This window comes from Delphinapterus leucas, chromosome X, assembly GCF_059928025.1.
Source record: "Delphinapterus leucas isolate spDelLeu-1000000601 "Yukka" chromosome X, BTC_Dleu_Yukka2, whole genome shotgun sequence".
In the NCBI taxonomy this organism is placed as follows: domain Eukaryota; kingdom Metazoa; phylum Chordata; class Mammalia; order Artiodactyla; family Monodontidae; genus Delphinapterus; species Delphinapterus leucas.
In genome coordinates, this window is record NC_143150.1 from 29,200,685 (window position 1) to 29,226,974 (window position 26,290).

Here is a 26,290-nt window from a genome sequence, read left to right on the forward strand (position 1 = left end):
AAGATTAAAATTTGCTTGAAGAGGAAAAAGTACATAAAATTCCTTAATTGACTCGTCCTTTAAAACCAATTACTTAAAATTGATGGTTTGTGGATCACAGTTCTGCCCAGCAGAGCCATCCCAGTCATCCACATCCTTTTTAACAATTAATTCTATGGTTTAGAAGGAAATGTGGAAGCTGTGTTTAAAGTGAATGTGCTGTGAGCTGCTCAGCAGTTTTGCAGTAGTGCTGAACACCTAGCCTGACTTGGTTAGGCCAGAATAAATTGGGCTCTTCACCCTACCATTCTTGTGATTAGAAGGGTTAATCACAATTTAAAAGTACTTTCAAGAATTCATTTCCCCCTTTGTCAGTTTTGCTTACGAACTTCAATTATTTTGATCCATTAATAGTTTTACTTTTGAGTCTTTATTGAGCTCCCCTACATTATTACCTTAATTTTAGGTCCAAATTTCTGTTTAGAACTTAAAATCATTTGCAGTGTAAAATCCGCTCAAGCCTGTTTATCTAGTCAGCTGTAATAGACATGAGCTGTGGTTTTTCTCTAATTTGAAACTTTGGTTTTTATGTACATAGAATTAGAAATGTCACCCAAAGGAGTATACAACATTTAGTACTGATAATGAATGCGTAATCTATTTGTGGAGCTAGGTTCTTGACTGTGGGTACCTATAAATACAACACACTGGTAATAATTCACTGTTTAGGAGAGGAAATAGACTTTCAGTAAGGTAAGAGTGTTGATTGGATTTTACTGGATCAGACTACTGTCTAGAAATGGGGAAAATAGCCCCTGTGGGCTGCCAGCCCTGACCAGATTGATAAATGTGGTAAACACACTCAAATTAGTAAGAGGTCCCAGTTTCTTGACTTTTGCAGCCACTAAAAGCATATACTTGAAGTCGGGAATCTGCAAACTTTTTCTGTAAAGGCTCAGACAGTAAGTGTTAGAGTTTGGAGGCCATGTGGTCTCTGTCACAACTATTCAGCTCTGCTGTTGTAGCATGAAAACAGCCACAGGCAATAAACAAATGAGTGAGGCTGTGTTCCAGTAAAGCTTGTGGATACTGAAACTTGAATTTCATATAATTCTCATGAATCACAAAATCATCTTCTTTTGGTTTTTTTCCAATCATTTAGAAATGTTCAAAAGGCATTTTTAGCCCTTGGGCCAGATTTGGCTCACGGGCTATAGTTTGCCCGATCTTTGCTCTAAAGGATTCCAGAGCCAGCATGGCTGTTCTAATCCCACAGTTAAACCTTCCTGATCTGCTCCGAGTTTCCCAAAAGACATTCACTCTACCACTAAGAGTCTAATCCTGCTATGTAGCTATCTGGCTAGATTAGCTCTCTTCGTTTCTGATAAAGTAATACTCCTATTTTGGAAAGCACTTGGAATATATACAAAGAAATACAGACACATGTGTGTGTTTTACTCAGATATAAATGAGTGTATATTCATATATATCTATATATATACACATACATGAATGAAAGGACAAATAAGGTTTAGGATTTTAATTCTAGGACACTGCATAATTTTATGTAGCTTTATCACTAAAATATACCTGTCTTAATTACTTAAAGTTGATCTTATAAGAGCATTTCTGAATTTTGAATCAACATCTTTTACTTTTGGACATCATTTTTTTTATTATACTCATTATTTGTTACACACTTTTTCTCACCTACAGCCCAAGAGTGTTCGCTGGATGATGACACCATTCTAATACCAATTATAGTTGGTGCTGGTCTTTCAGGCTTGATTATCGTTATAGTGATTGCTTACCTAATTGGCAGAAGAAAAAGTTATGCTGGATATCAGACTCTGTAACACTAATCCACACGTGACTCTGTTACAAAACAATAAAGCAAGTACAAGATCCAAGATCCAACATGCAATACTATTCGATTTAAGGTATATATAGTTGCAGTTCTGATCTTAACAACAGGTGGTACAGAGGATTTTGAACTTAAATAGATAAAAATACCCCTAAAACTATAAACTATAAATTAGTCACATGATTTTGGTTTTCCCAACTAAGGAATTTAAAAGTTATTTCTACAACAAAAAACATGTGCAAAATCACGTGGATTATAGATTCTATTTTATTGTCTTGAATTAGTATTGCATTGTTCTCACTTTAAACATTCTGACTAGAAATATACAGCTTAGGAAAGGGTTAACCGCACCTCCACATGTAGTCGATTTGAGACAACACACTCTACGGTGGATTTGTACTTGCTCCTTTGCATTTTTTGGTGATTTTGTTTGCAGGTTAACTTAGCTGCTTTGGCATTGCTGTGTATTTGACTATGAGAGATATGCCAATAGATTTGAACAGGGTCTAGTATTATTATGTTCTTAGCAATGCATGCTTTTCTAATGCCTTTTGAATCCATTTGTATTTAATGTGGCTGTAGTGACAAAAGATACAAAAGCTTTAAAATTTTGGAATAGGTGTTAATCTTATTGTTTAATCTTTTTAAGAAAAAAACTGGATATTTCCGTCTTTTAAATTGTAAGACACAAGACTATTCCAACTGGGCATTTCAATCCATTTTCTAGATGTTTTAGAGATAATTGCTAGGTAGTGCCAATTTGAGGTGTTAGTCCCTTGTACCCATAAATTGGCTTCTACATGCAGTGCTAAAATTAATGTAGATTTCTCTTTAGCTTTCTAGTATCCTTGTTGGTGATGGTTTGTTTTATTCTCTTCTTTTCTTTTCCTTAAAGAAGAAATGCCAGTATGTCCTAGAACCTAGATAAAGAACTTGCACCTAACCCAAAAGTCTTGGCCTTCTCTTTGTTCATGAAAAAGCTGTTCTTTGTTTCCAGCTTGTGTTGATTGCTACAACATTTACTAATTTGGCTTTCACATTTAAATAGTTCTGTGCTAATCAAAACTTACATTATTATTGTTCATTATGGTAGCATCATCATTAATTCATGTACTTTGTGTTCAGTTCTGTGCTCTGGGGAGTTGCACCAATTGTCCATTTAACCTGCACCACCTAATGTTTATATGAGAAAGCAAAACATTTCTGCTTGATAGTTAGCACATCAAGTATTTCTTGCTGCTTCTGTCTTTCTTCCTTTTTTTTTTGGTATTGAGATGGCTGAGCAAATATTAAAAAATTGTTAACATGCAGCAATATATGGCAGGTTCCGTGTTTTGGGGGATGGGAGATTATGTGTGCCTCCCATTCACTAGAAAATGAGATATCTGGGTTCCAAAATGTTGTTTGCGTTGAATAAATTTGGTAGTCTAGTGACACACAGAGGCAATTGCATGTTAGCATGTGTATGTCTATAACTACCTTTCGAGTTATATTGGCATGATAAATATTTTCTCCCACCTAAATTTGCTCTCTGTTTAGAGTAGCCTGAAAATCTTACTGGCTCAGAATAAGATTCCTGACTAAGCCCCTCTCTAAAAGCTACATTGAGCTGCATTGCCAGCTTAAGGCACTTTTTAAAGGCTAAATATAAATCTGATTTTTAAAAAAATATTTTTTATTTAAATAGTGTTTTAGTGTAAGATTGTTAACGTTGTAAGAATGGATAATGCATGCAAGAATGTGAGCCTTAGATATTTCTCATGAGTCAAAACAAAGCAGCTTTTTTAAAAAATAAAAATTGGAAGCACAAGTGGGTGGCACACTGGCTTAATGCTGTTAATGTTTCTAAAAGTTTCTACCTTTAGATTATATATCTGATTTATATTAAAATACCTCTAATTAGTACTGTTTTATAGAAAATCTGACTTAATTGAATATTTTTGTATTTTACATGGGCCAGTTTATATGCTATCATTTACACTATCATTTCCTATAGCCATGTGTTCTTTGTACCTTTTGTAGTTTTGCTTTAACGGATTTACACCTTGATGATCTAACACTCTATTTGGTTTCTGGGTGTTTTTCATGGGTTAGCATTTGTATAAAGAAACTGGTCCATGTAAATACTTTCCATGTTTTTTCCTCAGATGTTTAAACCACTAGTTGATGTATGGTATTTCTCTTCAGATATTTGCCTGTCCATTTGCTCAACATATTGCTTCTAAAACAAACAATAAAGATTCTTTTATTTCTTAAGGAAATTTGCTCACATTTCTTTCCCATTGGCTAAAGTCTAGATTTTGTATACTACATAATGGCAATTTCTTCCAAAAGGAAAAACTTAAGAAATGCTTAGAAGTAGAATTATTTATTTCCAGAATGTTCTGTGTATTACTGTCTGGAAGAGTGGTCCCATACATAGGTCCCTACTGATGTTGGAGTGGCTACAGAGTAAGAATCAGGTCTGGGATGAGACGTGTGTGGCACGCACGTGTGTGTGTGTGTGTGTGTGTGTGTGTGTAAACTCCCCAGCTGAATCTAATGTTTAGGCAATTAGGAAACCAGTGATCTAGAATATTTATTTCATAGTAAAAGTGACAGAATATCTCTGTACACTTTTCTCAGGTCCTAAATTGAGGCTGATATTTAGTATCTGTACATTTCAGCCACACAAACTGACCTATTGATCCGAGCCAAAATAGGATTGTGTGTAATTTTTTTTTTTTTTTTTTTTTGCGGTACGCGGGCCTCTCACTGTTGTGGCCTCTCCCATTGCAGAGCACAGGCTCTGGACATGCAGGCTCAGCGGCCATGGCTCACGGGCCCAGCCGCTCCGCGGCATGTGGGATCTTCCCGGACCGGGGCACGAACCCGTGTCCCCTGCATCGGCAGGCGGACTCTCAACCACTGTGCCACCAGGGAAGCCCTAATCTTTCTCTCAGATCACCTTAAAATTCTTGAACCTTCCAATTTCCAGATAGCTTCCCAGTCCACCTTAGTATATCACACACAAAAATTTAGCAGCCTTGCTAGTCGCTTTCCTCTGGATTACCCAGTTAAGCCACGTGACTGCCAGTTACTCATCAGAGCTCCCAGCTCTACTAGCTACCATGTGACTTGGTCAAGCTACTCAACTGGGGTCTCTCGTTTTTTCATCTGGGGACTGAGGGCTGTTAAGTCCTGTTACTCTTATTTCTTTGAGTGATAGTTTTTCATTTCAATGAAGAAAAATATACATTTGAGTATTTTTAGAAGGAACCTGATTAGAAGCTACATCTTAGGCATCAAGAACATATTTACATACAGTGTAAAACACACCATCTGAAGTTTCTTGCGTTTTTTTAGGAGGAATTATTATGAGACTCAGATATTTTTAGGATTATAGCCTTTTATCTCTGTTTATTTAGATAGATAATGTTACATTGTCTTGGGCTCAGCTCTCTCCTACCTATCTCCTGATCTTTTACCCTGGTACATAACTTTCTGCATCAATAATTACCATATCTTATTTTTGAAACTAGTATAGAGTAGCTTCAAGTTTCTTTTCAGATTCATGTAATATATTTCAAACAGTTTGACTATAGATCTAAAAGGTATATAATAGATAAGATGTCACATAAGGATGTGCTTCTAAATGCTGATTCTTCCAAAGAGAATTTTTGACACATTGGTTTTGAAGAGGTGTTTGTTTAGTACTTTATTATAAATGTACATCTTGGCTTTTCAGCCCTCACACTGAAAACTGTATTTGAAAAATTTCTGAACTAACAGAAAATTGAAGATTAACAGCATTTAAAAAATCTACATGAACCTTTCCATTGAGATTTCAATGGTCAAAGAAACTTTGTCTTTAAAAATCTTCATTGCTTCCGTGACTATTAAACTCTTCTACAAATACACTTCTCCTTTCCCCAGAAAGGTCTCAAGTGTACATTAGGCAAATAGATCAGGTCAAAATGACTTGTAGAATGAGGTTTTCTTTTCTTGGATGTGATTTTATTAAAATTACTGTTTTACCAAAATTTCTTTCCATTACCTAAAGAATTTTTAAAGGCCGAATTCATAAAAATCAATAATTATTATAAATTAATACTTCACATACTGAGAGCATTTTAAGTAAATGACAGCATCTAGAAAGATCTTTGTATTAGCAGAATTGCCTTTTTGATCTACTCTGGGAATATTTGTCTTGCATGAAAGCCTTAAGAAAGCCTTATTGGCAGTATTTATGAAAGTCGTTTCAGTACTAGGTCAAATACCCAATTTGGGAAAGAGGACTATGAATTCGTTGCCAGAATAAGAAATTAATCTAATGAATTTTTTAAAAACCAAGTTATATTAAATCCAAGACATAATACTTTATGGTCATGTCACCTAATAGTTTATATGCTGGGTGGTAATTTGGGAAATTGAAGGGGAGGAGCTAACTGGGTGCTCTTAACACCATATATTCACAAGTCACATCTGGCAACCTCAGCTATCTGGATTTTTAACAAAACCAAGAAGCAAGTAAAAAAGATCATTGAGCTGGCAGCCAAAATTGATTTCATAAAGTCCATAAACTCTAGGATTGCATCTTGTTCACAGTTATTACCCCAGAGACTAGCAAAAGGCTGGCACATTTCTTACATGCAAACACAATCAGATGTGCCTTGCAGCTATTCATTTTTATTTTCGGCACAGTTCTAATAAGTTTAATTATCTGATTTATCAATCCCTGGTAAATTGCAAGCTAGGAGGAGAACTAGGACAATAAGAGGCAAGGAAATGGAAAATAGAAGCGGTGGTTCAACACGCTAGCCACCTCCTCTCTCTGCAAACATATCTCCATCTGCACTATCCCTTTCTTCTCCAGTCTCAGTAGGTTTTCTTCTGGTCAGTGCTTCTGGAATCCCATTTCCCCTGCCTCCCAGGAGACTTTGTACCATCGTCTTCAACCTGTAAAATGCTCATGGCTCTTTCCCTCATCCTGTAACCACAAGTCTCTTCCACCCTGAAGGTATCCTTTCTTGACCCTGTGTCCCCCTTCTACCTACCTACCTTTCTTCTAAACGTCTCATAACGAGTACTGTGTGTTCCCCACCCCAAGTTCTTGATCTCCTAACCAGTCAATCACTTCCCATTCACTCCTAAACCTGCAACAATTTGACTCCTAGCCCCCACCCTCCGTATTGCTACATCCAGTGGACATTTCTCAGGCGTCTCTAATATTTTACACTGTTCTCCCATGATAATTGAAACTGTTTCCTTCCTTGGCTTCTGTGGCACCATTTTCTACCTGCCTTTCCCACTTTTTCCTGCTCCTTTATTCTTCAAATATTGGTGTTCCCAAGGGTTTTGTCTCTGATCCTCTTATTACTCTTATCTGCCCTTGCTGAGAAATATCTTTGTCCCTGGTTTGAACTATCACGTCAACCACTTGGTTAGGACGTAGGTATCTTAAACTCAGCAGATCTAAAACGGAATGTCTTCCTCTTCCACATATCCCTCTCCACCCTCCCCCGACACGCAAATTTTAAAAATTAAATTTAAAAAAACCCACACAAAAATAACTACAAATAAAACTGAAATGCATATATTCCCCCTGTATTCCCTATCACAATGAATGGCACCAGTGTCTACATAATCATGGGATTGGAAGCCATTCTACAATATTGTCTCCTCCTACATCTGTTTGGTCAGTTCTGTCTTCTAATTGGATCTCTAGTCCATCCCTTCTGCATCTGCACTTCATTAACCAAGTTCAGGACCGTATTATTGGTCATCTGGCTTCTAGCAGTAGAGTTGCTTCCTAACTTAATACCTCCAGTCTTCCATCTGCCATAACTTCTGAAACAAATATCCTGCTTAAAATTCTGCAGAAATTTTTTTTGGGGGGGCCATCAGTATAAGGCCAAACTACCTAGAGCATACGGTGCCTTTGTGAGCTGATCCTAGTACCCTTTTCCACCTCTTTTCCAAGAGTACCTCTTTTATTTATTTATTTTTTTCTTTTTGCGGTACGCGGGCCTCTCACTGTTGTGGCCTCTCCCATTGCGGAGCACAGGCTCCGGACGCGCAGGCTCGGCGGCCATGGCTCACGGGCCCAGCCGCTCCGCGGCATGTGGGATCTTCCCGGACCGGGGCATGAGCCCGTGTCCCCTGCATCGGCAGGCGGACTCTCAACCACTGCGCCACCAGGGAAGCCCCAAGAGTACCTCTTAATCCATTGTTCTAACTATGCCAACCTGCTTGCATTTCACCCGAAGTGCTGTTTTCTTACCCTCCATAGTTTTGTCTGTGCTGCTTTCTATACCTGGAACGCCCTTCACCCATTACCTGCATGGTTAATTCCTACTCATTCTTAAAAATTCAGCTCTGGTGTCACCTCTTTCAAACTGTGTCTTGTGTAACAAGGCTGAGTTGAGTGTGCATCTGAAATATTTCGATGACACTGTGTGTTCCCTGCCCCTATTACAGCACGTTTTGAAATTATAACCGCTGATTTTCTTATCTGACTCCTACACCAGACTGAAATCTTGAGGCAAACAGTTATGCAATCAGGGCCAGTTTATACTTTTTCTTACTACTAAATGGCCCCATATTCCTATGCATTGAGTTCTTACATCTGCTTTATATAGTTGTTCATTTGGTTCATTTCATTAATACTTCCCAATCTGCAGTGTTCCAGGCACTGTGCTTCTTCAACATCATAACAATTTGCTTCTGAAAGCTCACAGCCTGATCATCAAGGAAAGGCTAATTATATTTATCCATTATCTTCCATTTGAAAAATCTGTGAACATTTTATATATCTTTCATCCAAAATGACTGCATTTTTTGGGGTACTTAAAAGTATATGATTTGGTTATTTGGAAAATCACTTTTGTGGAACATCTCATTTGCTGGTAATGAATTCCAATGACTTGTTGCCTTGGTGTAAAAAACAAATATGTGTGTTGGGAAGTACTGTCATTTTAACTTAAAATGTACAGATCTGAAATTTTGTCACTGTTTCTGTTCTCAATTGTGCTTTCTCCACATCTAGCTCAAGACTGCAGTGCAGATGACGACAACTTCCTTGTGCCCATAGCGGTGGGAGCAGCCTTGGCAGGAGTGCTTATTCTAGTGTTGCTGGCTTACTTTATTGGTCTCAAGCGCCATCATGCTGGATATGAGCAATTTTAGAACCTGCAGTCTGATTGATTATATAAAAATACATGCACATAACAAGATTTTCTTCCCTTTCAGTTTTGAAATACTTTGTTCTTTAAGATTGATATATTGAAACTTTAATTCTTAAATCAGTCCCAGCATTTTGAGATAATTCTTTATTAATTAAAACTGTTAATAGAACAGCATAATTTTTTTTAAAATGTTGTATTTACTGGTCCTGAAGACAAACTTGTTGAAAAGAACATCGGTGTGCAGTGTTTTAAGGTCTATCTTAAGAAGCCTTGGCCAAATTTTGATTCTAACCCAAGATGCCTTAAACTTGTTAACATGGCCATTATGAAGATAAAATATGTAGTTGTCTCCTAATGGAATTAATAAATATTGTTTCACTACCGGTGTTCTGTTTCAGTGTATAAGAATTATCCTGATTTAAGCTCATCGCAGTGCCTTTGCATATAGTTCATTAAATAAATGTTGATGTGGCATAAATGCCCATCAGATGCTTAAACTTGGTTTTCAGTTGAATGTCCTCAGGACCATCAGCATTTTTTAGGTTAAGTGACTTTCTTTGAAGATGAAGTCAGTATCTTTGGCTTGTGATTTTTCCCTAGGTAAAAAACAGACCCAAGAGGCTGCAACAGAGCTTCAACTGGCTTCAGAATTAGAGTTTTCAAAAAACTGTTTCTTTTTCAGCAATAATAGACAGAAAGGATTCAAGCATATTTAACCACTTGCCTTTTTAAAAATGTTTTTCTCTTCCTTGGATGCCTGATTAGCATTGCAAGATAGAAATATTCTATGAACTAATTAGGAGAGATTGTGTTGTGTTTCTCTACCTCATCTTGTTGGTCTCTAGAGCATTAAAATCTATTTAGTGTTGTCATCAGACTGGTACTTATGAGCTGTAAGCAGCAGCAATCTCAGAAGGGAGGCAGCGAAGCAAAGCAGCAACTCGGCTCCTGCCTTTTCCAAGACGGCCCCTGTGGGCCAGAGCATAGATGGGGTGTAGACAGAAGCTGTTGGCATGAAAATGAGCTAGATATTCAGCCCCTGTTGAGGCACGCTCCATGTTAGAAGTGCAGCACAGATATTGAATGTATAGACAAATAAATAAGAAGGAAGCTTAATCAGTAGACTCGAGAGTTTCACATGGAAGTGATTATTTTATTAATTCATTCTGTGTATATGTTGGCTTGTTCAGGATTTTTGTAATTCACTGATTACAGCATTTTGGTACCCAGCTATCAGTCTCTGAAGGCTTTCAGCAAAATATAGTAAATCTTTTTAATAAAAGCTAATGTCATTACTAAAATCTGTTCTATATACTCAGAACCTCAGCAGCATTTTTTTATGAATAACAAAAGTGCAAGAGGAGGAAGAGATAAAATTAGAGGGAAAATGCAAGTTATTATTCAATCATAAATCACACCAATTATCACATTTTGTTAATTGCATTAGACTTATACTGGAAAGGACCTTAAAGATTCCTTACTATAACCCCATAATTTTTTCAGAAAGAGGAGTGACTTCACTGAGGTTACATATCTAGCGGGCAACAAAACCATTATTAGCATTTTGATTAAAAATTGTCCCAATGAAGTCTAGTCACTCAATAGTAAGAATAGTTTAAACTTGAAACTGGGAGATCAGAACTGGGCACTTTGAGTTTCTGTACTAACTAATTTCAATAAATGACACATGATACCAACTTTGTTTGCTTAAGTATTTTTAAAAGTACTGAATATTGGCTTTTTCAATGGCTCCTATTTTGACCTCTGCTACTTCAAAGCCTAAACCTCCTTGGATGGGATCACAAACATGGGAGGAAAAGAGAAGGGAATGAACACTTGTTGACCTCCTGATGTGTATCATATACTTTAGAAATATCATTTAATCCTCAGATACCTTATAATATAGGTATTCTTCTCCCCCTTTTACAGATGAGGAAAGTGAGGCCCAGTTTAAATTACTTGACCAAGGTCCTTTAGCTAGTAATTGAAGGAATCAAGATTCAAACTCAGTTCTGTCTCAGTCCAGAGCTCAGAAGCTACATTGCATGTGCACACTGCCTTCCTGGTGGTTCAGTGGAGTGGACTGCAATGTCCATTGGACTCTGCTATTATTCTTCCAGGCCACTGCTCAGCTAAAAATAATTCCATATAACCTGATAGCTACCTAATGCTTGTATGAAAAAAATTATACTGCATTTTTCTTGATCATGAGTCCTTTTTAACTTAGATGTTATTACTCATACAGAATTCTTATTTGTATTTTCATGATAGCTGTGGCAGGGGAGAAAGGGAGTGGGGAAATATGCAGGTAGTGGTTTTAAGTGAAGATTCCCGCAGTGCTGCCCTTTCCCCGCAGTGCCGCTCTTTCCCTGCAGTGCCATTAGACAATTCAACATAAAATCTTCCCATATTAGGCAAGCACAATTCTTTGTTTTGGACCCTTTCCCATTCTTCCCTTAACTTCTGCTTTTCGTACTGAGGAATTAGGTGTGATTTGAGATGAAGTGACAGTGAGAGATACAGGAGGATCAGTTGCTTGGAAATACTTGGGTGGACATAGTGAAAATAAGAAAATAAGGGTAATGCTGTAAAAGACTAACCTATGTACTCTTTCAAAATGCTTGTTTCTTGTTTCTGCTTAATTGCATTCCTTACTAATTTCCTTTCCTTGCTTTCTGTCTGTTCTTTTCTAACAGCTGAAGAATGTTCTGCTGACTCTGACCTCAACTTTCTTATTCCTGTTGCAGTGGGTGTGGCCTTGGGCTTCCTTATAATTGTTGTCTTTATCTCTTATATGATTGGAAGAAGGAAAAGTCGTACTGGTTATCAGTCTGTGTAATCAATTAAATCTAGTGCTTTTGGGTTTTTTTTTTGCCATTAGAAGTTATGTTTTCCATTGGCTAAAAAGCCAGGAAATGCTGTGCAATTGATTGTTTGAGATACGCAGATTAACCTCAGTGAGTTGCTAGCTAACTTGGGCATGAGTAGCACTATTAGGGCCGATTTCTTTTTTTCCTATTTTTTTCTTCCTTTGTAAAAGTGTAATTGAAAGAAAAATTGTGGCTTAGAATATGTTTTTTTTAGTGAATAATGATTCTAAGCCTCTGGATCCAATTATGAAAGCATTTCTACTGAAGTATAATTTTATATGTTGCAGTTACTTGTATTTTGCCTCTTTGACATTATTTGCATAATCAAAGCTGTTAGAGAATTTAACTTGCTTCAGGAAATAAACTCAAGAACATAGTGAATTCGTTTTCATTGGTGGCAAACATAAAATTTGGTTTGTAATAAGACTTAGATTCCCCACCGCCTAAACAAGGTTATTTAAATTCTGATTTAATTTTCCTGCTAGTTAAAAAGAAAGAAAGAAAGGAATGTCTTCATAATATTGTATTTAATAGCAAAAGTCTGGCTGTTTTCTTTATTACTGTTAGTGGCTACTATATTTTAACAAGGATGTCGCAACTAAGACTCGGTGCAGCCAAAATAAATAAATAAATATTTTTTAAAAACCCCAAACAAACACGGATGTCTTTTTTCTTTTCCTACTGGAGTTTGGAATATATTGATTACCTCAGACTTTCCATTTATGCTGAAGGATGAAGTAAGATCTATGGTGGTTTTTTTTTAAGGTGTTGATACAGAAAGGGTTATTTTTTTTTAGAGTTATGATTTAGAATTTTTTTTTCCCTTACAGCCTTAACTTGTTCACAAAGTTAATTCATCTTCCACTATAAAAACAAAACAAAGCTTCTCTATTTTGTGTGCCTCCTGTACTCTCTCATCCCCTGTATGAATAAGTTCTAATTGATAATTTTAATGTATTGGTTTCTTTTTTCTCACAGCAGCATGTGCTAACTTTAGAGGCTAGTGGGCCCTGAAGTATCATCAGTCAGATGGCTGCCTGGCCAGAGCTGGACCAGGATTGTTCTGTAAATTTGTTGATCTTGATACAGACTTATATCCCTGTAGGGACCTCTAATGGCTCTGGCTACTGGAGTAAGGTACTAGAGGCCACTCCTCCCAGTGTCTGCTTGATTGGCTAGGCTATTGAATTATCCTTTGATTTGGAAGCACACTGTTGTATTTCTCTAGTGTCCAAATGGCTGCTTTGCACTCCTGTTATTAGCATAAGGCAGATGTTTATTTTATCAAACTATTTTATCTCTATATAACTAAAAAAGAAAAGTTTTCCAAAGATCTTCCTTCACTTTAAAAATGTTCCTTGGATTGGGACTTCCCTGGTGGCGCAGTGGTTAAGAATCCGCCTGCCAATGCAGGGAACATGGGTTCGAGCCCTGGTCCGGGAAGATCCCACATGCCGCGGAGCAGCTAAGCCCGTGGGCCACAACTACTGAGCCTGTGCTCTAGAGCCCGCGAGCCACAACTACTGAAGCCCATGTGCTTAGAGCCTGTACTCCACAACAAGAGAAGCTACCGCACCTCAAGAAGAGTAGCTCCTGCTCACCGCAACTAGAGAAGGCCTGTGCGCAGCAACAAAGACCCAACACAGCCAAAAATAAATAAATTTTAAAATGTTCCTTGGATTAAAAAATTAAGCCTAAACCTTAAATAAAGTTAGTTATTACATCCAAGGATTAGGTCCCCATCTACCTCTTAGCACAATGCAGATGCTCACCACTGTATTTCTGCCATTAACTGATGCCAGAACTCTTTGCCGATAAGTGAAGTTGGAAATTTTTGTTTTTTTTTAAAAAAAGAAAATTCATCAACATCTTTCTTTACTATCTTTATATGCAGTGCATCTCAAAAGCATATATTCCAAACTGGAGTAGAAATAGATTGCTCAGACTACATTTCCCTTAGAACTCTCTGGTTCTGACTTGTAGACTCAAGCTCTCCTCTCTTTGCTAAGTATATAAAGAATGTTTCCTTTTAAAATGTTCTCCTTTGAAAACAATTGCTTATTTGTTATTTGGTCAAAATGATGGCATCATAAAGAACAGTGGCTTTGTTTCAAAAAATATTTTTGAGATGATTGTCTAAAAGCCAGATTATTTAAATCAGCTTGTGACCTTGCTAGGTATATGGATTGGAAAATTCAGATACATTCAAAATTATGGGTTCATTTAAAAGTTTTCTACTTTTGGGGTAGGAGACTAACATCACTAATTCTTCATTGGGTATCATGGTTTTATCTTAGATAATTAGCAAACATGTTTTAGTTCTTTGAGAATTAAGATTAATTGAAATATAAAATATTAACAGAGGGTTCAAACAATAACTGCTTCAACTCCAATAAAATACAGGAAGCCCAAAATCTATGAACTGAGTGTTCAATAAGCTTTGCTTACTGAGTTCATTTTTATTGTCAGTACAACAGGGGGGTCAAATAGTAGGACTTTGAACTCATAAAGAATTGTTTTTACCTAAGCTTCTTTGGAAGAACTGATGCCTGCTGCTACCTAAAGTTTTGTATATATCAATATAGTAAACTAATTAATACCTACAAAATAAATACTGTGGTACTCCTGTTTGATCTGATGTGTGTGAATTTTAGATTGGTGGATTAAAATATAATAAAGATCATACAATCTATATCACTATGGATAACTTCATTTTTATTCCATGTTCTCAGTCTTAAGAGCTTGGATTGATTTATAAAATCTAAGTTCCTCAAATTATTGTCTTTTGAATTGTCAGTAGGACTCATGATCTCATAGGTCTGCAAATTAACCAAGTGCCGTCATTAAGAAGGCATTAGAACCTTTAATGCAGACATTTCAAATATGGGGGCCTATGTAGTCATGAAAATTACAAGAAAGTATTGAAAATAAAATATGGAAATCAAATTTAAGAGCTTCATAATAAATGTACTTTGAGCATATTATGTCTGCATTGATATAATGTACTCACTGTTGAAATTCATTCCATTCTGAGCAAGATACACCTCAGGGATATGACAGGGGCTGAGAAGGAGCTATCCATTTTCTGAAAATTCCTTATAACCCAGCCTAATGCTTAAATGTTATATGATTGGATTAAATGACATACATTCCTTTTTACATAAGAGACATTTTTGGTGGGAGAAGGAATTGAACTTTGGATCTCTCCACAGTTCCTGAGTAACAGGGTTTCATTTTCTGATAAATGTTTAATGGCTTCTAATTCAGTCAAAAAATGGCCTTACCTTGCGTTTGTGGGACTGGGGAGGGGGTTCTCAATAGAACCTGTCTTGTCTCAGCTTTGCTGAATATATTGCACAACTCTGCACCTCATAGAGCCTCTGAAAGAAGCACTTTAAGATTATTGATAGCAAGTAGAGTGGTTCTATGTATGTTGCCATGTATCTAAAAAGTCAACTTGGAGGTCCATCTTTTTAAATTCAGTGTGTACACTGTAATGCTAGAACTGCCTAATTCTAAGGAAACGTGCTTTCTCTTTGCTTTTATTGTCTGTATGTATTTTGATGGCAGTTGTAAATTTGAGTCCCTCTCTTTCAAGAGACAATGAACAGGAGAAATCTTGGTATACAATACATTTTTAGTAGGAAAATGCAGCTATAGTTTTATTTGTTTATTTTATAATTTTTTATTTATTATTATCTTTGGCTGCGTTGGGTCTTCGTTGCTGCGCGCGGACTTTCTCTAGCTGCGGTGAGCGGGGCCTACTCTTTGTTGCAGTGCGCGGGCTTCTCATTGCAGTGGCTTCTCTTGTTGCGGAGCACAGGCTCTAGGTGTGCGGGCTTCAGTATTTGTGGCTCGCGGGCTCTAGAGCGCAGTCTCAGTAGTTGTGGCGCACGGGCTTAGTTGCTCCGCAGCTTGAGGGATCTTCCCGGACCAGGGCTCGAACCCTTGTCCCCTGCATTGGCAGGCGGATTCTTAACCACTGTGCCACCAGGGAAGCCCTATAGTTTTATTGAGCAGTTACAATGCTGTGCACTTTACACACATTTCATTTAATCCTCATAGCAACTCTCTGAGGTTGGGCAGTATCATTCCCAGTTTACAGAGGAGGTAACTGAGGTCTGAGTTGGTTACTTAACAAAAGTCCCACAAAGAGTAAGTAACAAAACTGACATTTGAGCCGAGCTCCATCTGCCTTCAAAGACCATACTCTTAACCACTATGCATCCTGGCTGCTAAGAAGCAAAAGATTTTTAAAAAACCGTGTACCTTACATTAAATGGTTACAGAAATCTGACTTCTGTACTCTTCTGTCCTACGTGTAGTTACCCTGTAAATGTTCTTCCGTATTCTTAAAATAACTTTAGTTTTGTCCAGCCCACTTGAAGCAAGGACGGATGCTGTGGCAGCATGCCTTTTGAAAGATCAAACCAAGGCCAGTTTGTGCTGTACCTCATTAGTAATGTTAAGCCCTGAATGTCACTTTTTTTTTCAGAGTAGCTTCATCTAGTTATTCTGATCACGTATCATTATCATTCTGCCCTCAAACTGTTCTGCACCATGAATCATTTTGACTGTGCATTAGTGTGTTTAAGAGACTAAATGGAACTGTCTCTCTCCTCACTTTACCTAAATTAATGCCATCTGTACCCCCCAGCCGTCCCCCAGCCTTAAGTGCAGTGTAGCCATGACACTCGGCAATCCTTGCTAGGTGGTTGTGAGCCCCAATACGCAGTTCCTACTCTTAGATCTAGAGCCTTTTTGAGAGAATTTCAAGAAATCCTTATCCACATACTTAAAGTTTCCAACTATAATCTGCAGCACTTCCCCCTCCCACCTCATTTACCCTCCTGTACTCACTTCTCTCCAGCCATAATGGCCCTCTTGCTACCCCTCAAAGACCCTAAGGGTGCCCTCACTTCAAGGCCCTTGCGCTTGCTCTGCCTTCTACCTGGAAAGATATTCCCCCAGCTATCCTCATGGTTCACCCTCTAATCCCATGCAGGTCTCTTCAAATGTCACCTAGTCAGGGCAGCATTCCCTGTGCACTCTGTCTAATAGAGCACTCCCTGCCCCCACCACTTCCCATCCCCCTTACTCTGTTTCACTTCTGTTACTTACCACCTCTTACCATCTGACATACTATATACTTGTTAATCTGTATTTCATGTTTGTCTCCCACTAGAAGGTAAACTTCATGAGAGCAAGAATCTTTGCTGTGTTTACTAGTCCGTCCCAGTCCCTAGAACAGTGCCTGGCACATAGTTCACACTGAAGAAATATTTGCTGATGGATGAGTGGTCATCTTGTGTAATAGCTAAACACTTATTAAGCACTTTCTACCTTATTTCATCAAATCTAAGATGCCATCAGTTGTAAGATAAATACTGCCAATTAAACTGTGAGAGACCTACTGGTTTCAAAAATGTGAAAAAAGTACATCTTTTTTTTTTTGGCCACACCACGCAGCATCTCAGTTCCCCAGCCAGGGATTGAACCCGGGCCACGGCAGTGAAAGCCCGGAATCCTAACCACTAGGCCACCAGGGAACTCCCAAAAATGTATGTCTTAGAGTTGATATGTACCAGGCACTGTGGAGAGTGCTGTATGTGGATTATAACACCATTAATCCATTGAATGCATCTGGGATTCAGACCCAAGTGGTCAGAGCCAATGCCTTTCAGCACGCTACCATTACAACCTCCTTTTAGTATGACATACTGCTTCTTGTGTCATTTTCAATTCCAAAAGCAGAAGTCTGTATCTGTGGTGGCTATGATTTTCAGTTTTAAAGCAGACAGAATTTTTAATATTCACGTTTCCTTCTTTTAAATGCTACATAGCTTAGGATGGCAGGTATATCAGAAAAGAATTTGAATCCTGGCTCTTAACACGCAGCACAAGTTACTTAACTTCTCTAAGCCTAGGTTTCTACATCTGTAAGATGAAGGTGGTACTACTACCTATCTTGTAGGGTTTTAAAGGGAATTAAATAAGATAATGCCACCAAATATACATAGTAAGCAATAAGCGTGAGCTTTTTTTTATTATATAGATTGGAATCTTCTTCCTAAAGATGATAGGTGTCAAATGTTTAGATAAGATCATGGAAGGAGGAAGTGAAGAGAAAGAATAGGGCTGAGATTAAAGACTTAAGGGACAGAAACCTACTCAAAGTAGGTTAAAAAAAAAAGAGGAATGGGACTTCCCTGGTGGCACAGTGGTTAAGAATCCGCCTGCCAATGCAGGGGACATGGGTTTGATCCCTGGTCCGGGAAGATCCCACATGCCACAGAGCAACTAAGCCCGTGCGCCACAACTACTGAGCCTGTGCTCTAGAGCCCGAGAGCCACAACTACTGAGCCCATGTGCCACAACTGCTGAAGCCGCGTGCCAGGAGCCGGTGCTCACAAGAGAAGCCACCCCAATGAGGAGCCTGTGCACCGCAACGAAGAGTAGCCCCCGCTCGCCACAATTAGAGAAAGCCCGTGTGCAGCAATGAAGACCCAATGCAGCCAAAAATAAATAAATAAATTTATTTTAAAAAAAGGAATGAATTATGAAGTGATTGGATAAGCCTCACAGAATCCAACTGAAGGAAGTACATCTGGGACTCAAAGGAGTAGAGTTAAATTATAAAGCTTCAACTGAGAATACACAGGTGAAAACTACCAAGAAAGTTTAGAAAAAAATAAATGAGTGATAACTTGTACTGCATTTATTAAGATGTGCTATAAAGCTAGGATCAAATGTTAGATGGATATAATAATAGACCAACAATTTAATGGACAACACACACACACACTGTGTGTGTATTTGGTATTTGATAAAGATGTTCTTTTCAGATCAATGGGGAAAGAATGGAACATTGAAAAATGATGCTGAGATACTAGGTTGATTATTTAGGGGAAAAAATACATTGAGACCTACCTCATAAGTACCAAAATAAATTCAAGGATGATTAAGGAGTTAAATTTTTAAAAACTGTAAAAGATACAGAATCAAATATAGATGGTTGTATCTTATCTCAGAATAAAGGCCTTCCTAATAAAAGAAAAAGAAGAAATGACAGGGAAAAGATTTCAATATATAAGAAGTTAATACTTCTGACTATCAAAATGCCACCACACACAAATTTAAAGATAAACAACAAACAAGGGAAAATACTTGCATCTTAAGTATGACAAAGGGTTAGGTTAATATCGTTACTATCAAATAAATACAAAAGAAGATGAATATTCCATGAGTACACTGGAATAAGGACATGAATAGCTAAGTCATGACAGAAGAAATACAAATGGATAAGCAATTTGAAAAAATACTCCATCTTTCTAATAAGCAAAGAAATATAAATCAAAACAAGATATCTTTCAAATTGGTTAAAGATATTTTAAATGATTATATTTACTCTTGGGCACAGTACAGAAAACTGCACACTAACCCAGTGTTGAGAGTGAAATGAAAATTTGGAAACAATCTAAATGCCCAATGAGACAGAACAGCTTAAATAAATTGAAACATTGACATGACAGCACGTTACACGGCCATTTAAAGTCACATTCTCAAATAATTCAAATATGAGACAATGTTCGTGTCTTACTGTTAAGTGAGAAACAAATGTAGGAAAGAAGTATGTACCATTTTTCTGTTTTGGTAAATAAATCTATATCTATGTATCTATATCTATAACTGCTCCTCTGCCATCCAAGAAGTGCTTCTCCCAATCCCTATACTTTCCCCCATGCGGGGTGTGGAGCCCACCACAGAAAGGATCCAGATTTGAGCCATTACTTTCACAGTTGAGGAGGCTACAAAAAAGTATGTACCATATTGTGTCTTGGTATATATGTATGTGGGTATATATATGCATATGTGTGTGTGTATAAAGTAAATACATTAAAATATAAACAGCAGTCGCCTCCATGTTTTGGGATTGTGCATGGTTTTAATTGCTTTTCCTACTTCTTGTTTTGGTGAATCAGAAAGGCCCTCAGGAAAATGATTTCCCAAGAGAGTGGGTTTTAATCTCCTTGGTTCTCTCTTGCATCCTGCTTATAAATAAGAGTTGGCTCTGTGAGAAGACAAAGCCTCCACTCCTACCATATATCAGGGCTCTGCCCTCATTTGAAACTTGTTTTTATCAAAGAAAACTTTTTATTTGACACTGCTCATTAGTCTGGTTAGCTGCCCTTTGCCATGCATCAGGCACAGCTCTCTCACCCACAGAGGGATGCAGAGGCACACCTATTATCGATCGGTCTTTTGTTGCCTCCTGTGACACCTGAGGTGCTTCTCCCAATCCCTAAACTTTACACTTGCTGCCTGCAGAGGCCCCCACAGGAAGGGTCAGCTTGGAGCCCACTACTTCTGCAGCTGAGTGAGACAAATGGGAGTGGAAGTGTTGATGGCAAGGGGCTCGGTGGAGGTGGGGCAGGGAACGTGGCAGCCACCGCATGCTGCCTCAGCCTTCTGCATCTCTGTCTCTGCAGCTTTCACCAGGCTGACACCCCTAGAAGCCATGTCCACACTCCTTCCAGCACCTTCTTTTCTAGCACCAACACTCCACAGCGACCAAGCCTGACTCTTTTGCCATCTCCACTCACTTCCCTCTCCACCAGACGGCCTATGATTCAGAGTCCTTCCATTATCGTCAATTATATCCATCAAGGTATTGACAGACCCTGTTAACTGCTATTAATTGGTAAGGGTACAAGGTTGAGGCTCTGTGATATAGTAGAAAGGGCATGGAGTTTGGTGCCAGGCAGACTGGGGTTAGGACCCAGGCTTCACCGACTCCCAACTGAATGACTCTGGGTAACTTATTGAGTTGCCACATTTGTAAAAATGGGAGTAAAATATCCTCCTTGAAGAACTATTGATAGAGCTATCTATTATACTTTCCGGAGCTGTGATGGTCACCAATGGGATAATGGCCATACGGTGTCACATAGTACGTACTCAGTGGTATGAGAAGGCACACAGTGGGCATCCTTTATACCCATTACCGCATCATCACAGAGAAGAACCCTAATGGTGGGGGAAGGGAGCCAATACTTTTGGGGAATCCGAGAAATTCACTAGTTTGTTTTCGGTCACACAGCTAGTGAATGGTAGAGCAGATGTATGAAGCCAGTCTCTCTGGCTCCAAAGCCCAGGCTCTTAAACAACTTGCTGCCTTTACCTGCATGTGCCCAGCCTAGAACAAAGGGATGACTGACAGCCAACCTCAGTGATTCTGGCCAAAGATTCATGCAGGTTGCTATGAAAAAAGTCAGCCCTGAAATATTAGGTGATCACACTGAGCTATGGAAGAGTTGTGCCTGGGCTGTCTGCTTTCATACAGGTCTACAGACGTTCCAATGGACATCAGAGTGTGTTGTGAAGCCCTAAATGAACCAACCATAACGAGATCCAGGGTGATTTGTTCACACTACACTAGGGGTTACAAAGGTTCTCAAACTTTAGTAAGCACCAGAAACACCTGTTAGGCCTCACCTCCCACAACTTCCCGAGTCAGGAGGTCTGAGGTGGAGCTTGAGAATTTGCATTTGTAATAAGTTTCCAGGTGATCCTGATGCTGCTGGCTCAGAAACCATGCATTGAGAACTGCCAGATTAAAATGTACTATAACATTCCCAAGTCTCATCTGTGTCCCATCCTCCCAAAATTCCAGGGAGCTATCAGCATACACAAGTGTATCACAAAGCCATTCTCCAACCCAGAAAGCCTAGCTTTGGGTTGAAGTCCCTGATGGTCCCCTTCCTCCCCAGCGCCCTCCCGAGTTACCCAGGCCTCCTGGTAATCAGGACTCCGAGGGAAGAGAGAATGCTGGTGGGTCAGGTTCACGTCTGTTCTCTGCCCCTTCCCTGTCTCTACACCAAGCAGGTAGCCAGACTCTACCCCCCTTTGCCTCAGGGAACATTTGTCTTGTTAGCTGACTGTCTAAGCCTGGCTGTTCTCCAGAATCCTGAGCACCTTGATGGGATTATGCATAGGAGGGAGGGGGCAGTGCCTTGCAGGGCAGAAATGCAGGGGGGAAATTTCTGCTCAAGGGACCTCTGGGATACAGGGCCTCAGGGAAATGGCTTCTCGGTGCCTGTAGGGAGGCTGGACACCAGGCATTAGGGCTCCCAGCCTAGGCAGAAGCCCCCTCCTCACCTCACCTCTCGTGCCCCACGGGCCCAGGAGTAGCAGAGATGCCTTCAAGGAACCGTGGGGACTTGGACAGTGAGGGGAGCAGGGACAATCACAATGGATTGACGACCCTGTAGAATACCCTCTGTCCTCCCATTCTTGAGTAACTCACAGGAAGAGGAGGGCCCCTTCAATAGTGAATGAGATTGGATTTTCTGTCACCTCAGTGGGATGGAGGGAAGATGCAGATTCAAACTGCCGCTTCTGAGCAAACCTGCCCCGAGGTACACACTACACAGAAGACACAGCAAGTAAGTGCACACTATTTATTACTAGTTAGAATCAGGAAACCTCTGACAAATGTTGAGCTTGGTGAATGGGGATCTCCTGGGGGAACTCAAGGACACTTTTTGTTCAGCCTGGAGGCTGACCTAACTTCCCAGCCCCTGGGCTCGACCCTGGCTCCCCGTGGCTTGCAGCAGCTGCCTCAGGGGAGCAGAGAGCCTGCAGAGAACACACCAAGTGGAAGAGAAAGGCCCAGGGGCATTGTCAAGACTTAGGGTGCTTGTCCCAGTCCAGTTCTATTTTTAATCCAGTAGGTACTCCCAAGGGAAGCACCATCCATAGCATAATGCCTGTCCTTGGAATCCATTTTATTCTTCATCTACTCTTGATTGGAAAGGGGCTCGGGATGGGGGCAGCCTGAAGCTGAGGGTTCGAGTGTGTAGCCAACACTCTCCCAAAGCATTGTCTTTCTTAAAGACAATGCAGTCATCTTTCAGACAACTGGGAAAATAGCTGTCCCTCTCAAGGGGGGAAATCAGCAGGAGTATGAGAAAAGTCCTGCCTGTACTTTTGTGAGGCTACATTCCCAGTATATGCCCCTGCTCATTCATTTCCACTGGGATTAATGTGATGAGCAGTTCAGTCATTTAAATCCTTCCATGAAAGTCTCTTTGACATTGCCCCCAGAATCGTAGAAATGGATCTTGACTTTATTTCAATTGGATTTACCCTAAAGCCATACTATGTGTAAGGCAAAGAAGTCACTCCTGATATAATTTGTACGCCAAATTAGGCTCTCTCCTGTCATCTAACCAAACTTATCCAATTGAGTTAAAATGTGTGTACCAGATAATAACATACAATAGTAGTTCCTAGCACATAATAGACAATCAATCACTATTTGTTCAATGAATTAATGAATGCAATTTGACAAACTTTCTGTAACCCCTACAGTTTAATACTACCCTCCCACCCCCTCTTTGAAACTCTGCTATGTCTATCTCTTGTCCCCAACAGAAGCATTAAGTTTAACAAAATTTGTCTGCCCTCCCTTGTTGCAAGATGTGTGCCAGAATGTTTCCTTTTCTCTGATACTCTTTACCTCCAGCCAGTTGAGATCTCACTGAGGTGAAGGTTGCTGAGAGCCAGAAGGGTATTTCCTAAGGATTCACACACTGGGAGCTGGACCTCCTTCAGCTTCACACGAAGTTCCTGGAGCTTAGAGACACAAAGAACAGGCCCAAACCAATGAATGTTATAAAAACAAATCAAGAAACAAATATGAACACTGCCGCAGAATACAGCATAACAATAGCATTCTCAAGGAAAAGCAGTGTTCCTAGAATAAAGTGTATCTTATGTTCTAAGAGCATGGTTATTCTCAGCCAAAGACCTGGTATTATGGGAGAGAGGAAGTTAGAAGAATACAGAAAGGAGAAAAAGAGAAGGTTTAATCACATCAGCCTCTCGAGGGTGTCAACCAATCGGTAGCAGCCATCCAAAGTCCACCAACCTGTGAACTTAAATGCAATTGGAGAAATTTTCCTTTAAAGGATTAACTAACATATTCAATAGAATCTCATCTTCCTTTAAAACAATACACATTGTATACACACATATACATATACATGTATAATATGAAAGTGGGAGAAAGAGATCCATATGTAAAAACAGATATATTATATCTGTTATTGCTTGATGGTAGGATAATGACAATTTTTGTTTGATGGATTTTCAAATTTTTTATGATGTAAATAAAAGAGTTAGTTTTTGAGCAGAAGAGGGCCTCCAGAAATTGATTTCTCTTTAGACTATGTGTCCATTCTTTTTCTACATCCCATCCCTGAATTTAATGAGGAGCTTGTTTTGGCCAAGACTTTCCACCTCACTTAGTATCTAGATTTTCTGGCATTTATTGCAAGGCAAGTATCAGGAAAAATTAATCCCACTCTATACCTTAGGCAGTCCCAATCCCTCCTCCTGAGGTCTGGGGCAGGTTTCTCCTCTTGCTGGGGTTTAAAGGCTTTCTTACCTCTGGTGGCCTGGGCGTCTGTTCCTGAGGTTGTTGCTTCATTGGGTCTTCTTGGCTCCAGCTGTGCCCCGAGGGATTTACGAAGTGGGGGCCTCACAGGACCTTCCTCTTGGCCTTGGATCCTCGGGTCCCACTGCAGGGCTACCTCCTCCTGGGACACGACTGCAGGCTGCATGCCAGGTTGGTAGATCCCCCCAGCAGGCATCTGGGGTGGGAATGCTGCTGCTGCGGCTGCTGCTTCTGCTTTCCAGACTACCCTAGGTGCGGGAGGCGGTGGGTATGGGAATGGCATGTGTAACGGCATGGGAGGAGGGGGTTGAACAACGTGGGGCCAGGAACTCGGGGGTAGCGGCACGTAAAGCACACCGCCTGCCGAGGCATTCTGGGCCTCCTCCATCTGCCTGCGCTGTGACGTCGAGACCAGCAACGTGTTTCGCTCCTCTGGGGTCAGGGGCCACATGTCAGCCCAGAGCTGCTGGGCTTCAGACCGGGATACGAACTCCTGAGACTGCATCTCGGCCTGCAGCAGCTGCTTACGCAGGGCCTCGTGCTCTTTCAGCACCTGCTGCAGGTAGTTGCGGGTGCAACGCAACCGCCTGACAATCACCTCGCGCTCCTCGCGCACCTCGCGCTCCTCGCGCACCTCGCGCTCCTCGCGCACCTCGCGCTCCTCGCGCACCTCGCGCTCCTCGCGCAGGCGCTGCAGCTGCGAGGTCAGAGCTCAGGTGGCCGTCTCCCGCTGCCCCACCTGCTCCTGCAGCCGCTGGACCTGGCGGGCCTGCTGGTCCTGGTGCCTCGTGGCCACACGCACGCTCAAGGCCAGCACACTCCAGGCGCAGGTCCTCTTGATGGCCAATGGTACCTACAGGTTGGCCAGGATGGACTGCAACTCGTCCTCGATCTCGTTCCAGGGCCGTGAGCGGAAGGTCAAGTAGAAGTCTGGGCAGCCTCCATTACTGAGCACCTCTTCGTTGATGAACATAACTACCTCGTAGTGGCGGAAACCGCTGCTGGGGTCTCTGAAGTCCACGGCCATGGCCGCCGCGGCCTCGTCGGCAGAGCCACTGCCTCTGTGGTGAGCAGTGGCCCTCAACCGATCCGCCTCTCCGCTCCTCACTGTCCTCCTTCAGCCCTAGCTCCGTCCTGGCCTCCTCCTCAGCCTCCTTCCCCTCTCACCCGTGCGTTCTCCTAACAAAGAGTGAAGCCACTCGCCATACCAAACCCCCTCAGGGCGACGAGCTAGCACTTCTGAGATGTGGGCTCCGACTCACGCCGCAAAGCATGTTGGGAACCACCGTACTCTACCCAGCGGCCCCTGTTGGGCGGGCAAGTTGGGTGACTGCTCCAGGGTCCACCTGGGACGCGCTCTCCTTGACACAGCACCTCCTACAGGGCAGGCTGGCTGGTGACTGTGCTCCCAGGGACCGCAGTGCGCCTCACAATGATTCTCGTTTCCAAGAGCTTCTGAAGGACGGCACCTGGATACGGCGCAACAAATTTCAAACCCGGAAGTCAGGTGAGTGGGCGTGGGGGGGTTCTTTTGGTTCAGCTCCCTCTCGCTTAACTGTCAGCTGCTATCTCAAACTTTCTATATGGTCTCAAGCTGTCTGCTCTCTTACCTCATCCTAAAGCAGACAACCTTGGAGTTCGTCTCATCAAGAAAATCAAGTGGCTGAGCCATGAAGCCCCTCGGTTTTCCTTGCTAAACCCTACCTTCATGCTCTAGATCCCAGTCCCTCCTATTCCATTTCCTCAGGGACTTCACTACATCTTATTTCCCCTGTATTTCCTGCCTCTCCGCCGCCCCTCCCCCCTCCTGTGCTACTGGATATTTTTCTCCCAGAGGGTAAACCTGTTCAAGTTCCCTCTGTACTTGGAATAATTTCCTCCCTCTAACCCAAGTCCTGGCCTTTCTCTCTTCTCATTAGAGAATAGTCTACACTATGTCCACTTCACTGTG

The 26,290-nt window shown here is 40.7% G+C and overlaps 1 protein-coding gene and 1 pseudogene across 4 annotated transcripts in view; one reads left to right on the plus strand and one right to left on the minus strand.

Annotated features, from left to right (window-relative positions):
- Positions 1 to 10,706, plus strand: part of LAMP2 (lysosome associated membrane protein 2) — a 34,276-nt gene extending 23,570 nt beyond the window's left edge. For 3 of the 4 annotated variants that reach the window (XM_089904127.1, XM_089904128.1, XM_089904129.1), the window contains exon 9: positions 1,690 to 4,104. In XM_089904127.1, coding sequence (XP_089760253.1) covers positions 1,690 to 1,835 — 146 coding nt within the window. In that variant the 3' untranslated portion in view covers positions 1,836 to 4,104. Of the gene's footprint in view, positions 1 to 1,689; positions 4,105 to 8,870 lie in introns of those variants that run through there. The other variant, XM_022561848.2, reaches the window with a different exon arrangement.
- Positions 10,707 to 22,444: 11,738 nt separating this feature from the next.
- On the minus strand, positions 22,445 to 25,528 carry LOC149744182 (testis-expressed protein 13D-like; annotated as a pseudogene).
- Between the last annotated feature and the right edge of the window lie 762 nt (positions 25,529 to 26,290).